We start from the raw sequence: 15,738 nt of genomic DNA on the forward strand, positions 1-15,738 counted from the left end.
GTCACGCTATTATATACAGCACATCATTCGAAAAATGGATACATAATAGTGATACAAAATATTATGAACCGCTGATTGGACGGACTGTCATACAGACTTGTGATTGGTCTGCGACAAACTGAGCAGAAAAGCGGGAGGCAGCCAATTATGGCTACGTAGTGCACACGTCATGAAAATGGAACTGCGCATGCGTAAAGGTTGTGCGCATGCGCAAAATGACAGGGGGGGCGCTCAATCATGGGAGCAGCGGATTATAGAACACCGGCTGGGCCTTCTAACGTAGCGCGCCTCACACCGGTGCTGTCTGACCTGTTTTATGCAGCTCGCTTGCTGCCGATTGCCTCTGCTCCTCCTGGCGCTTCTCCTACCGGTGCCCCACGCAGCTCTTGGTGCACGCTGCTTACCAGTAATGTCTTCTTCAGCGGCTGTTTCTCTGCGCCATCCGCTGTCGTTTCTCCTCAGGTGAGCGCGACTGGGTGCTGCTTTCCTTTTGTCTTTCGGGGTGGTGATAGATAGGATCCCACCCTCGTCACCAGTGTAGGGGCTTCCAGGGGACCAGGGGAACTAGGGGTACAATAGGGGATGGCAAGGAATAACTCAGGCACACACGGGATACTGGGCTGGACAGGAAATCCTGTGCGACCTCCGCCCGTTTATTTATCTCCTCCTGGCCACGCCTGGCCAGAAGGTGCAACTTTGTATGCTAGTCCTTCCGGGGCTCAGCCGAGACCCTCGAAGCACTAGAGTGCTACAATTACGTGTGACTTTTACTTCTCTGAACGTGCTTCTTCATTGGTTTGACAGTTTCTGTGCAGTTATGTAGATGGGTGGACCCACAAATGGACCAGTGGTTGTGTGGGTCAGTGGAATAGTTAGTGCATAATGGCTGAATGGATGGTTGAGAGTACATACGTGAATGAGTGAAAAGCAGCAGTGAGAGGAGAGAGTACCCATATACCAGTTACAGGCACTCGCTCACCTCACCCATTCAGCCACCTCTCTTTTATCTATGTACACACTCGTCCATTTATCCAGCCAGCCACCTGACCATGTATTCATTCACACAGTCATTCATCGATTCATCTACCTATTGTCTCGTTCTCTCAGTCACCTCTTCATCAATCCGTACAACCACATATACAAAGCTGCCAATCAAGAAGCACGTTAATTAACAAGAATTGGCAAAGCCAATAGGGTTCGGCAATCCAAGCGCTACAGCTGTCGTCAATGTTAATGTCTTTTAGCTATGTGTTATAGAGTGGAGTGGATGCATGTGGTGTGGAGTGGAATTATGAGGATTGAAGTGGAATTGTTTGTTGTGGAATTTTGTGGTGCTGAGTGTAGTTTTGTGGAGTGGAATTACGTGGCATGGTGTGCATTGGAATTATGTGGCTATTATGTTGGTATTGAGTGTAGTGTTATTATGTGGATTGGAATTGTGTGTTTTGGATTGTTATTATGTGGAGTGGTATTGTGTGCCCTGGAATGGCATACAGTGGAGTGGAAATATGTGGTATGGTTTTGAATTTTGTAACGTGGAGGGAAACGGCCACTACAACGCGGCCGTTTCCACGAATACCTTAACCACGCAAGCATTACTACGCATGCGTGGTTACCACGAAAGCCTTTACCACGCATACCTTTACTATGAGGTATGTAGTAAAGGCATATTAAAGGTTAAAATTTAAAAAAGGGGGCTTGGGGGTTCTCCCCCCTGCCCCCCCCGCCCCCCTCCCCAAAAAAAAATCTCACCAGAAGCCACTTTGGGATGTGCAGGCAATCGGCGTCGTATAAGAGGAGACGGAAAGAAACTTCCACTTCCTCTAAACGACGTACGACGTCACCACAGAAGAATTAGAGGAAAAGGTTATGCGTTGAAATACCATTCCGGTGTAACGCATGCGTTGCAACGGAATGCGTTGTAAGAACATACAACCATTCCACTTCTGTGTTTCTGTCAACTCAATTGTTATCTGTCAGGAAAGGGGACCTCAAACCTCCTGAAAGACTATCTTTGCTAAAACCTAAGTGTTCATCCGGCCTACTGTTCTGATGTTGTATTGAGGTATGTCATTTGTTTCATGGCCGTTTCAGAGAAAAAAACTAAGCGAAGGGTCTCTCTTCTAATAGCCTTGAAGAACTTTATGGGAGATACGTAATGCTTCATAAAAATTGTGATTACAAGACTCTAAGGCCTAATCTCTTTTATTCGAAAAGACAACAAGGTGCAAATAAAAATTCGGACTGTGGGGATCTTGTTACATTAATATATCTATTACGGAGTGTATGCAACAATAAATGCTTGTTCAGAACACGGAGCTGGGCTGGAGAAGTTAATCTGCCTCATAGCTCTCACGTTCTGTTTATCCCCTAGAAAGCTGATTTATGAGGGAGGTTATAAACCGAAAGTTATTCACCACGCTGGCGGGAGCTGGGCACCAGCAGTGCGTGGAGAAGGAAGTTCAGTCTCTGGCTGGTGCACGCAGACGATCTGTCACAGGCATGTGATATGCAGGTTCCCACTTCCTTGCAGAGGATGTGGTCTGGTGGCTAAATTGTTAGCTGTGATACTAGGACATCTAAGTTATGATCATGGCTTCCGCTTGTTGAGCATAACTGTGATCCTGGGCAAATAACTGTGCAGCAGTGCTTTTGCACGCACAATGGAGAAAGAAAAAAACTTACAAAAATCAAAAAAAGCTGTTAAAGCAGGAATCTGCACGACAACGATAAGGGGCAGGGACTGTTCTGAAATCTCTTAAAGAGGTATGAGGTTTACTCTAGACTATGCAGCCTTGGTATTCTGGGCCTTGGTGCCAGCCGCAGGATTCTGAGCAAATCTTCGGGCACCAACACGGATTCTTCAACAAATTAAGCACTGATTTCTATCAAACCATCAAGTTTGACAGTTTTTAGGTCAAGATAATGTCTCTCCACTGAAGCATTTTAAAAAATATGTACATGGAGCTAAATGCACTACATTGCGAGTGGAACTGAGAGTAGTCTTCTTTTTAGTCTTGTAAATTTGAGCACAATGTCCGCAAGCGTTGATTGGTCAATTTTACAAGTACTCAGCAGTAACTTTGTATAGCAGCAAACATGATGTTGCAATCCCCTTACATTGGGGATCTAAAGTTGACTAAAAATGTACCAAGTGACTGTCTCAGATGCCACTTTCATCCTAGTTTAAAAAAAATCTTTAAGAATAAAACTACACATCCCAGAATGCACCTGGGTTGTTGGTTAAAAAGCAAATAATTGGTGAAAGTGTCACTCAATCCTTTCTGAAATTTATCTCATTACATGGCCGTAACTAAATTGCTCGACTCATGGTAAAGTATCCTCAGTGTCACTCGTAAGACGAATGTCACACATAAGCAGTCTGAAAACTTAAAAGCTATGTAAGGCTGAACTACAGAGGAGACAGAAAGTCCGTACTCCTAAACAAACATACAGCATCTCTCTTTGAGACAGCACATGCACTGTCTAGCTGAGTCCTAAAAAGGAAGCTAAATCGGTTGGCTATCCCAATGCTTGTTTCACCTGCGGCTAAGACTATTGATGGTAGGCTTTTGATTGTAAGCCTGTTAAGGCCCATTATTTTACAAATAATTTTCATTGATTTTTATCATACAAATCACACAAGCCTGCCAACCATCTCTCAAATTAGCTCCTAACAATTTTGATTGCCCTTTTCACCATCCCACACTTTCATCTTCAACAATGCAGATGTTTGTCTCCAGACATTATCCCTTCTTTTGTTGTCACATATTCAGTAAGTAGCTTCTTTATTCACTAACTTCTCAGTCTATTTTAGATGGTCTCTTATTGTAGACACACTCAATATTATACAAGCCATTAGGCACTGGAACTGTTCCTTCTACTTTGTCTATGCTAGTTTATTTTGAATATTGCTTCTTTGAATATATATTTTTGTCTGTGCCTCATGTTCTATCGGCTTTTCTTTCTGGTATGTCTACTTGTTGTGAACCAGCTGTTTTGCATTGCTCAACCAAACCCCATTTCTTTTCTGTCTTGTGCTGGTTCTTCTTAGTTATTCACCACCTTTACATTATCGTGGGAGGGGTCCCAATCATCCTAAGATGGCATGCATCAGCAAGCTACTTGGGCATTGGTGGGGGTCCTTACTTTCCTGCTGTTGCGGCCCTAGAAGAATGTTTTCAAGTTTAACTCCTCCTGTATCCTTCATCTTGGTTGTCTCACCCCTACAAGCTGCAGAGATGTTCCCCTGTGTACTAGCCCGGCAGTTCCATATGCAGGTTAATTTCTGTATTTTTGTCTGTGATGGTGATTGAGAGCTGTAGTTCTGATCTGCCTTTATTTTCTTTTTATCACACCCCATACAACACGTTTTTGTATGCTAGAGCATAGGGTATACTTTTATGTGTTTAATAAAAAGAAATTAAACTTTACTGTCTTCCTCTCACATGCTCATTGCAGCACCAGAATGGGATGTATGGACTTCACCAGGATGTGCACCACTTTGAATCATTTGATGCTGTGAGAAGCCTTCCTTTGCTGCTCAGTCAAGCTGGCATCCATACAGGTGAAAACAGCGGGGCTTGCATGCAGTGGGTGCATGCTGTTGGGCAATCTCAGATGTGTGGGTGCAGGGTACTACTACAATCCTACACCCCAAATGACACCTCAAAAGCACGCCCACTGGTGGGTGTATCAGAGACTGTTAACCCCAATTTTATGAGGCAATGTGTCCCAAGATGTGGGTCAAAACAGCATATAAAAAATACAGTCATATAAAGGGCAGACTCAATATGTGAATTGTAGGGCAGAAATAGACAACTTAGAATGATTTATTACAAAAACATAAAAACTACGATATAGGAATTGCAAAGTGCATATGCATAAAATCATTGCCTTGAGGTCTCTTGGTGATAAGATAATATAGAATAATAGACAACATTTAAAGTCGAGTAAGTCTCAAATGAGCAGCAAAATCAGAAAGAAATCAGACAGCAGCTCTTGTATCTGGCTCACCCCCAAATCTAAGGGTTTCTATAGGAAATCTTCTCATAGGACATAATGAAGAGTGAAAAAATCCTCATAGTGTGAGCAAAACAACATATATACAAATCAGAACATAGAATTTTAGAGCATCATATAGCCTTACCACCTAAGCATAGTCTGCTAAATGAATTCAGACCCCTTTATGCTAATGTCACCTGGAGATGTCAGAACAAACTGGCTACACAACAACATTACCCATTGTGAATGAATGTAATACTGTGAGCACGGAGAAGAAACCTTGACAGAAAGTTACATTATTGAGCCCATGCTAGAGTGTTTTCTTTGAGAACAGTGCCAGTAAAGAAAACATGACTTGCTTAACTATGTGCAGCAGAAATAATAAACAGTGAATGAGCAGGATAAGACATGCATTTCGAGCAAGATGTTGTCGAGACCTAACTAAGGCCTAGTTAGCATAAGGCAATAAAATGCACTTTAACAGGTCATATCAATTTTTTTTTAAAGCAATAGCATCATATCAATGTACACATGTGAATTTGAGTGTATATCGCTGTTCTGCACATTTTTTATAATGCACAATTATTATTAAACGCCCCAAAACCTTTACAAAGCCCTTGTTTATGTACATCTTGCTCTTCTTTCCTGCCAGGGATCATTGGTAAGAAGCATGTGGGACCTGAGAGTGTTTACCCATTCAACTTTGCCTACACAGAGGAAAACAATTCTATTCTGCAAGTGGGCCGCAACATCACCAGAATCAAACTGCTAGTACGAAAGTTCCTGAACACACTCCAGGACAGGTTCGTCTGCTTCCCTGTTTAACCATGAAAATACGTTTAATCTGACAATTCTGCTACCTTTGCTGTAGAAGGTGCCCACTGTCCTATTTAGTTAGTCCATTAACATTTTGATGTAAAGTGTTTTGGGGCCCAAAATCTTCTGCATGTCTGGTCGAAGTTGTGCCGCTCTGCCCTTGTACAAACTGAAGACGGGGAACATCGTTTACAACTAAACTTTTACCACGCACTGCCATTACAATGCAGGAATTACAACAAAAGTAGTTACAACGACTTTCGCTGGAGGGCGCTGTTGGATAGGGAATAGTTTCATTTTCTATCCAACACCTTCCCTACTATCCACGGGGACAGGAGTTGGAATAGAAAATTAAACTATTCCACTCTCCAGTGCCCCCCAACGCAAGTCGTTGTAACGACTTGCCTTGTAATACCTGCGTTGTAAAGGCATGCGTTGTAAAAGCATGCGTTGAAACGTCATACAACCACTGAAGACAGCCCTATATCATTTCTGTCAGTGAGCTTGATATTCTTGTGCAAGGTTCTCCCTTTCACTGTTTTTCTTGATTTCAGAGCTGGGCGTTGATGTCAGGTGCACACCCAAAGTGTATGCCTTTGAGTTGGATAAGTATGGCCTCTCACCATAAGCTATGCAGTGATTGATGGTGGCAGCCAATTGTTCATAAGCCGGGGCCGAGTTCTTTGTGCCTGCATCCCCGTGGGGAGACTGCCTATCATCTCTCTCCCCCATAAAAGGTCCCATTAGCCATCATAACTGGGTCATTGGCCACCATCATGTGTGAAACATTTGTAAAGAATTTATGTCCTATTAAACATCTTCATGTGTGTTGTTTTATCTCTGTGCATCTGGGCTGGTGATTGCTGAAGTTAATTGAACTGTATGTGTATGTGTGCTGATGGTTTCTTTTGTATTGGGCTGGCAATATCTATCTTGCACAGTCCTGCCTGCACGTACATGTTCTCCTATCACCTTCCCCAAAACATCTGTCGCAGGTGCATGGGGGAAGTATTCATCCCAGATCCTTTGTTTAGTGAACACACTCCTACTCCTGCCACTCCCACCACCTTTATCCGTGTTATGGCCATCCTCCGTAGCAGTGACACTTCAGACAGGACGAATACATCCCCATCTGAGCCAGCTCAAACTAGTCTCAGTGTAGACCGCAGGAGAGACACCCTGCAAATTTGACTCCCAATAGCGGGATGTATAAAAACTGCAACACCATTGATTGCCCATGGCTCTCCTCCTTAGGCCATCAGAGTAGGATAAATATTGGCTCTCTAAGCCATCCATTCAACGTCAAGGAGGCCTGTGCACCAGTAGAGGAAAGAAAATTACAAGATTCAGGAGAAGAAACTTCCTGTGGCTACTTTTTTTCTAAAGTCCGAGTCCAAGTCTGGGAAATCTTCTGAACTGCCTTGTAGCTTGACTAGAGGAAAGAGGGAAGACCTACCAGCCTGCATGAGTGGCTGTACTGTGCACTCCAGGAGTGACCTACCTAAGCCAGCAGAAGGACCAGCTGATTGGAAGGACCATCTTGAGAACTGCGCAAGGAATCAAGACTGAGATTGCCCCAGCACTAATGCCTGTGCGAAAGAAGGGGAGAGATAGCTAGGTGTAGGAGCTGCTCCATCATCCACACAAGGACAGAAGGTTAAGCCTGCCTCGTTCACAACCCTTTCTGTGGCCATGGGGGCCGTGTACCTACCTCTTTCGCGACTCCTAAAGGATCAGATAACAGTCCGTATTCTTCACTGGCTGGAAGTCCTAAAGCCATTGGTTAGAGGAGGTTGGTCTGATTCTGAAAACTTTGGAAGGCATTATTGTAGGCCTTACGGTTCAATTGAAATAAATCAGTGGTTGAAGTAATGGTTCACCTTTCCTTCGACTGCCCAGTGGCTAGTAGCTAGTGTCATTGCGGAAATCTATATAAAATTGTAGCTCAAGTGCGCACCAACATCTAGGACCTGGATCAATGTAGTCCTGAACTTTACTGCTCCTCGACTGGAACTGTCTCTTTCTTTTCTAGTTAGGAACACCCATACAAAGATTCTGAAACATTCTCATAAGAATGACAGACTAGGATTATTGTTTCAATGCTTTATAAAATAATTTGGCCAAATACAGAAAAGGTATGATGAGCAAATTTAGCAAAGCATATAAGCCATTAGTACAAAGAACCAGTACAGTTCTAAATAAAATCTGGCATAGATACGCCTTCTAAGGTGAGGAATAGGGGTTTCTCTTGCTAGCACAATTCACACTCGTATATATAGGGCTTTAGACAACGATGTTCATATGTTCTGTAGGAATACTTGATTCTCAGGGTTGTGGATCAATAGGAAACAACCTAGAAGAAACATTTACCACAGAAAAATTCAAGGATTCTCTCAGCAGAGTGGTGCATTGAGATTCAATCAATTCAGTCTAACAGTCTTAGCTGTACAGTTAGCTGATACATTGTTCAACATAAGCCTGGGACAGTAAGAACCGTCCTTTATTCAGTACATTGAGGACATTTCTCTGAGGACACTTTCTGTTTACTTAAGTGAAACTAGACAAGTTTTATTAAGGACAGGGATCAGCAACAATTATCTTGTGATATATTGTTACATTGAAGCTAGATGGAGGACAGTGTAAATACAGACAAATGTTAGCCCAAGCTCATATCGTAATGCTCTTTCTATTGGCAGAAAATAAACGCTCACACTACCACAAGGGCGTCGTGAACCCCCAACTTTAGCAGCTATATCGGGGGGGGGGTGGGATTATTTATGGGCATCCCCTGTCTGAAGCTTTGCAGACAAATGCTCATAATTAACACTAAAGTAAGATGTGCCTTATGCTCTTTTGCTGTAATTGTGCCCGAGAGCCGGTCTCCTAGGCGACATAGACACGAACAATGGAATAGACATGTCCACATGTAATGAAGGGCACAAATAACATACTTTATAAAGGAGCTCGATGTGCCTTATTTAAGGTGAAGCAGATCAAATATGCCGCCGGTGATGAAAATATTACTTGTCCCTTAGATGATTAGCAAGATGCTTGTATGTAAGATCTGGCTACAACGTATTTAACACGCCTACTCATTAGTAAAAAAGATTTCTTGAACTGCGTCAAAGATCCAAACAGCAGCCCCACAGACCTTCAGGGTCCCCAGTCGGAGATCACGATCTCCCGGCACGGTAACACGGGTTTACGAAAAAGGGCATCCCCTGTCTGCAGCTTTGCAGACAAATGCTCATAATTAACACTAAAGGAAGATGTGTTGATTGAAAAGCGAAAGACAGAAGGTTAAAAGGAAGGATTAGTGAAAGGGTGTGTAGGTGAAAGGATGAGTGGATGGGTGAAAGGGTGTGTCAATGAGCGAAAGGATGGGTAAAAGGGGTATGAGTAAAGGGATGCAACCAAAAGGAACTGGACAACCTGACCAAGGTTCAGCACAACCAAAACACTAGTCCAGATAGAAGTAATGTTGGTGCAGCACACTTCCCGTGCCCGTTGTCCCTAGGCACAAGTCCGATAAACAATTTTTTAAACAAAAAATGGAAGGCGCACTCGTGAAGGAATTACACAGATACTTATAATCTTGAGTTTTCTTTTCTTTATTTTGGTAATTCTACCCAACAACACTTGCACAGCCAACGTGTTTCGTTACTTGTTGTAACTTCGTCAGGGCCAAAGCTCTATTGTCTGTATTTAAGCTGCAAGCCAGTTGAAGTGAAACATTTAGCGTATTTTGAAACGGACGCAATTCCACAGTTCTGTGAAATGCCTTATGCTCTTTTGCTGTAATTGTGCCCGAGAGCCGGTCTCCTAGGCGACATAGACACGAACAATGGAATAGACATGTCCACATGTAATGAAGGGCACAAATAACATACTTTATAAAGGAGCTCGATGTGCCTTATTTAAGGTGAAGCAGATCAAATATGCCGCCGGTGATGAAAATATTACTTGTCCCTTAGATGATTAGCAAGATGCTTGTATGTAAGATCTGGCTACAACGTATTTAACACGCCTACTCATTAGTAAAAAAGATTTCTTGAACTGCGTCAAAGATCCAAACAGCAGCCCCACAGACCTTCAGGGTCCCCAGTCGGAGATCACGATCTCCCGGCACGGTAACACGGGTTTACGAAAAAGGGCATCCCCTGTCTGCAGCTTTGCAGACAAATGCTCATAATTAACACTAAAGGAAGATGTGTTGATTGAAAAGCGAAAGACAGAAGGTTAAAAGGAAGGATTAGTGAAAGGGTGTGTAGGTGAAAGAATGTGTGGTTGGGTGAAAGGGTGCGTCAATGAGCGAAAGGATGGGTAAAAGGGATATGAGTGAAGGGATTCATCAATGCGCGAAAGGATGGGTGAAAGGATGCATGGCTGGGTGAAAGGGTGGATAGGTGAAAGGATGCATAGGTGGGTGAAAGGCTGGGCGAAATGGTGAATGGGTGAAAGGAAGTGTGTGGGTGAATGGGTGGGTGGGTGAAAGTATGAATGGCTGGAAGTATGGATGGATGGATAAACTAAGACTTCGCCCCATTTTCCTGGAGAGCATGTGGTGGCAGAAGTTGAGCCGGTGCCCCGAGTGCCCACTTCAGTGTCGATGGACGATGGATGAAAAAATAAAAAAATAGAAAGGATGACAGAATGCAAAGATGAGATGGTGGACATCACCGGGTGGATGGAAGGTTGAATGATTGCATGGAAGAGATGATGGAGCTCTTTTAGTGAGGGTCAGGCACACCTGATTTGCTTGGCTGGTGCCATCAGAGCTTTGGTTAAAAGCGGGCGTATCTCAGTTTTCCCTTGCACTACGACCACTAGGACTTGTGGGTGCCTCTGCTACCTTTGGGTTTCTGCCACTGGAAAAAATGTACAGGCACCAATGTACTTTGAGATACGTTCAGAGAGGTACAAATAGTTGAAACTGGTTTGCTAATTTCTATGTGTCCCAAAATTTCATTAAAGCTCTTGTTTGGGCCCTTTTCTAATACTTTTAAAGTATTGGTTTAGAGAGACAATATTTATCCTACTCTGATGGCCTAAGGAGGAGAGCCATAGACAATCAGCGGTGTTGCAGTTTTTAAATGTCCGGCTATTGGGAGCCAAATGTGCAGGGTTTCTTTCCTGCGGTCTACGCCGAGACTAGTTTGAGCTGGCTCAGATGGGGATGTGTATTTGTCCTGTCTGAAGTGTCTCTGCTACGGATGATGGCCACAACACAGAAAATGGTGGTGGGAGTGGCAGGATTAGGAGTGTGTTCACTTGGACTGTGACCCCTGGTGACCACTCGCAGCCAACCCACTGGCCACCTGGACAAAGTAAGGCAGCACCAGCGATCCCTGGGGACGTGAAAGCTATCTTTTGAGTGGTGGGCTGGATTTAGATATGCCAATTTGTATGGTTTGAACTCATTTTAGTGCGGTCTTCTTTTATTCAGGAGCATCCTTGTGTACCGCAGGTCGCTAGATAAAAACAGAGTCCAGGCTCCCTGCCCGGATCATCACTTTAACTCCTATCTTTTAGAGAGAAGACATGAGCACTTCTAAACTTTACTGGCCCAACCAAATAGTTCCCATTGGCCACAAGACCCAATGTTAAATAGAATTGTATTGCTTAGTGCAAAAGCACTATATAATGTTCGGGATTGGGACTCTGGCCCAAGGTGTTAAGAGCTTCTGGTTCAGTTTGTCTATCTTATTTGTAAATGTAATATTTAACTTGCCTTCTGTTAAAATCAGTTTACATTTATAATATGTACTCTCAACATTGAAGCTATTAAGATCTTCAATAGGACACGAGCCCAATTTGGAGCTGTAATATCAAGTGCTGAAATCTCTGAATCCTGCTGTTATCTCAACACATAAGTCCAGGATTTGAAGTTATTTCCTTCGGTATTGTGAATGAAACATGGACCCGCAAATACGGGGACCAAATTGAAGTATTATTTGCTTTTCAGATAGGACTAACAATCCCAAGCCCACATGCATCTATTACCTGCTTGAAGATTGTCTTAAAAGGGTGCAAGGGCTTTGTTGAGGCCTGTGGTTGCAGATGGCGGGTGGTCTAGGGAAACTAGAACATGTGAGAGTAAAGCAGGGGGGATGCATTTGCAGGTCCCCTTGTTTTGCCAAGCAGTGCGGACAAGACTTGGCCTGGCTGCTGCCCACAGATCCACACACAGTTCAAGATTTGGTGTCTCTGGGCATGAATTGCCGGTTCTCGAGTTTTCAGACTCAGATTACGGAGTCTGGTATTTGCAAATCCAGTCTTGAGATGCAGAGGTTCAGGATTAGTAAGAAAAACATTTCTAGGCTCTGTACTGCCTTGTAATGGCATATTGAGTTTGGTGAAGCAATGGGTTCTCCATGTTATCTGCAAGGGCTCATCTTTCTTTTTAGGTTTCCAGCTAGGGGTGCCAATCAATTTGGCATTGATCGCACTATGGAATTGTTTGACAGCCAGGCTTTTTATTACCAGTGGGATAAATATGAATGCTCTCAGCAGATTCCTACGATTCAGAAAAGGGGGTGGTGATGAACAGAGTGTCTGAATTAAGCAGACCACTCTTACCCAGTCCAAAGATCAGGGCTTGATCCATCACTGTTATTTATCTCACTGCCCCATCCCAGCTCAGAACCTGGCTATATGCAAATCAGTCTGTCCCTGGCCCAGTGCATCATGGGAACAGGGCAGACTAAACTACCAAGCCAATTCTTCACCAGAAAGGAGACAAGCTACCGGGGACCGGTTTCTGGCATTTCAGCCGTCTTCGGCCCGGCTTGCTTGAATCCTGATGGAGCAGTGAGAAAGGGACTCATGTCTGAGTATACCCTGCCACACCTATAGTGGCCAAAAACGATTCAGAAAAGGGGGTGGTGATGAACAGAGTGTCTGAATTAAGCAGACCACTCTTACCCAGTCCAAAGATCAGGGCTTGATCCATCACCGTTATTTATCTCACTGCCCCATCCCAGCTCAGAACCTTGCTGTATGCAAATCAGTCTGTCCCTGGCCCAGTGCATCATGGGAACAGGGCAGACTAAACTACCAAGCCAATTCTTCACCAGAAAGGAGACAAGCTACCGGGGACCGGTTTCTGGCATTTCAGCCGTCTTCGGCCCGGCTTGCTTGAATCCTGATGGAGCAGTGAGAAAGGGACTCATGTCTGAGTATACCCTGCCACACCTATAGTGGCCAAAAACGATTCAGAAAAGGGGGTGGTGATGAACAGAGTGTCTGATTCCTTTCATTTGCTAGTAGAACTCCCAAACAGCAAAAGGAATTCTAAACTTATCAACTTACACTATACAGTCCCTGAACCCGATGAGGGCCCTATAACGAGGAAGAGAGCCTTTGGGGTTTAGCTTGAGGCAGAAGGGCTCTAAGGCTATCAGAATATTCCACCCAGTAAGGGTAGAATGTTCTAAAATAAAAAAGAAGAAACATGAAGACAAACATTAGATTGTTGGAACTCCGGGCTTATACCAGTCATTATAAGTCCAGAGCTACTCCATTGTCTTCACTGGAGCTCTCAATATTCCAGTGTTATCATATAAAATACAATTAAAATGTACTTTACAATTCGAGAATTTACCACACTCACACACATATATATATAACGTATGGCAGCCGTTATTAGGTTTCCGGGTGATGCAGCGGAAAACTTATCAAAAATGTATCTCACTTCAACATCTTCAATTATATCCTTTCCTCTCACTCGGCCCATATCATAAACTTACTTTTCTTTATAATAATACACCTTTCTAATTTTCAGGTCTTGGTCCTCCAATGGATCTTTTATTGAGCTAACATAATCAAGTTTATTGATTTTAAAAAATGAACCACAAATTTACATTGGCAGCAAAAACATGCAGAGTAACTGAATAATATGCAATTATAATGGCAGAGACCTGTAAATCAAACTTCAGGAAGGATTCTCGCATGAAGGTACCATCACTCTTAAAAACACACATACACCCCTCAGGACAGTAGATTGAACCATTTACCCCAAATCTTTTACGATAGTTCAGGGCAGCCCCGGGCCTCAAAGAGGGGTTCCTCCAGAGTTCCGCACTAGTCCACCCCGTCTCCACTTCCATGTTCTAGGGGGCTTGGCCTGAGACCAGAGTGCCGCTATGTCAATCTGCAGTATTTTTCCAGAGGGATTCAGACTCTCCAAATCTTTGTCACTGAAAACCAATCTATATGTTTTCTGTAAAGCTTTGGACTTTTTTACATCCACCCCATGTTTCTGTCCTACCTCAGCAAATTTCTCATGGGTATTTCTTGCTTTATATGTTATATCCTTGCACATGAATAGTAATTCCTCATCACGATATTTCGATAGTCTCTCTGGACTAATTGTTCCCAATATAATTTCTTCTAATTCTGCTTTTAATTTGCTCACATCTATATTCATTCTTCGATATATATTACTTAGTACACTACCAGTAGGACCTATATCTCTAAACCTGTCATCAAGTTCTTCCGGAGACAGCCCTATCGAGGTACTCATTTCTGATCGCTGAGATTCTCCACTAATTTCTCCTGTCTTCTGCACTACTTGTGAATCTGCTTTCCGATTTCCCATTTGCAAAACTCTCCCAGTAATCATTCGCTGACCTCTACTTGGTGGTTCAAGTCTCTTTTCTGTAATTCTTATTAATGGCTCTATTCCCCCTTCCATGGTGGATTAATTCTATTACACATCTCCACACCACTCTCATGGGTTTCAGTTCTTCCGGGTGTAGCTAATGTTCCCTGAACTCTCATAATCTCTCTTGTCTCATGTAAGGAATGGATTTGTCCTACAGTTCCAATTGGAACTGTTATTACATGGGTTTGCAAAACTCCTCACCCTGTTTGATAAAGAGGAACAATCGGACCCATAGTTTCGGGAACTGATAATGCATCAGAACTATTTGTCATAACTACATTTGAAGTTAGGAGGAGTCTGAATTTCGTCCAAGAAAATTCTTTTGTAGGCTGGATCTAAATTTGCAGGTGGGAGTTCTGACCTTAAACCCACAAACTGATTTGTCCCTGAACTATTCTGTTCTTCATTTAAGTTGGAGGTCTATTCAATAAAAGTGTGTTTAATAATTTATCATCTATAGCCTCTAGACTCTTATCAGTCAAAGGAAGTACTTGAGCTTTTCGCTCTTCAGTATGTTTCTTTTCCTCCTTACACCTTTCTCCTTGCTTATTTTCAACTACCATTCCAGAATCCATTTGGGCGCCCAAAGCAACATCTTGTCTCCATAACCTTTTTTGAGACTGGTGATTCTCCAATTATCATAGAGAGAGAATCTTGATTTCATTAAAGACAACAGAGGCTAACATTATGCAATAACTTTTATTGCTGCCTCAACATGCAGCCCTTTAAAGAACATGCATAAGTAAAACATTACATAGAACTTGTAGAAAAATAACATAGTAATAGTGTAACTAAGTTTTATCCTCTTAAGGCTGCGATGAAAAGGTTAATCTCATTGGAATAATCTTGTAGTAGTGATGGTACTTCTTGAGGAGAAAAGAAACTTCATAGTGATGAATTGTCTGTAAAATACAGAAAAAAAGAGCGCTAACCACTTAAAATCAAAGGAAATAGAGTTATCAAGTAAAATAAACATTGCAAAGGCAACAAAATGTACTGGTAACATAGGTATAAAGACACATAAAAGATATAAATACAACTTAAGAATTGTTTAACTCTATACTTTACTCCACATGGGTGTGGAGAGTGGGATAATGTTAGCCTCTGTGGTCTTTAATGAAACCAAAATTCTCTCTGTATGATAATTGGAGAACTGCCATTTCATTACAAGACCGAAGGCTATCATTATGCAAGTTTAAAGCTCTTTAACGCCATACTGCTCACGTTTTCCACCGGTTTAAGCTAGAAACTTG

At 42.8% G+C, this 15,738-nt stretch overlaps 1 protein-coding gene across 1 annotated transcript in view; it reads left to right on the top strand.

The window, feature by feature from the left end:
- SGSH (N-sulfoglucosamine sulfohydrolase) overlaps window positions 1–15,738 on the top strand; it is a 275,269-nt gene that overhangs the window by 142,225 nt on the left and 117,306 nt on the right. Inside the window, exons 3-4 of the mRNA XM_086931051.1 lie at window positions 4,462–4,567; window positions 5,657–5,807. Of these exons, the coding sequence (XP_086787177.1) occupies window positions 4,462–4,567; window positions 5,657–5,807 (257 nt within the window). The remainder of the gene's footprint in view (window positions 1–4,461; window positions 4,568–5,656; window positions 5,808–15,738) is intronic.

Source organism: Lissotriton vulgaris, chromosome 7 (assembly GCF_964263255.1).
Source record: "Lissotriton vulgaris chromosome 7, aLisVul1.2, whole genome shotgun sequence".
Lineage (NCBI taxonomy): Eukaryota > Metazoa > Chordata > Amphibia > Caudata > Salamandridae > Lissotriton > Lissotriton vulgaris.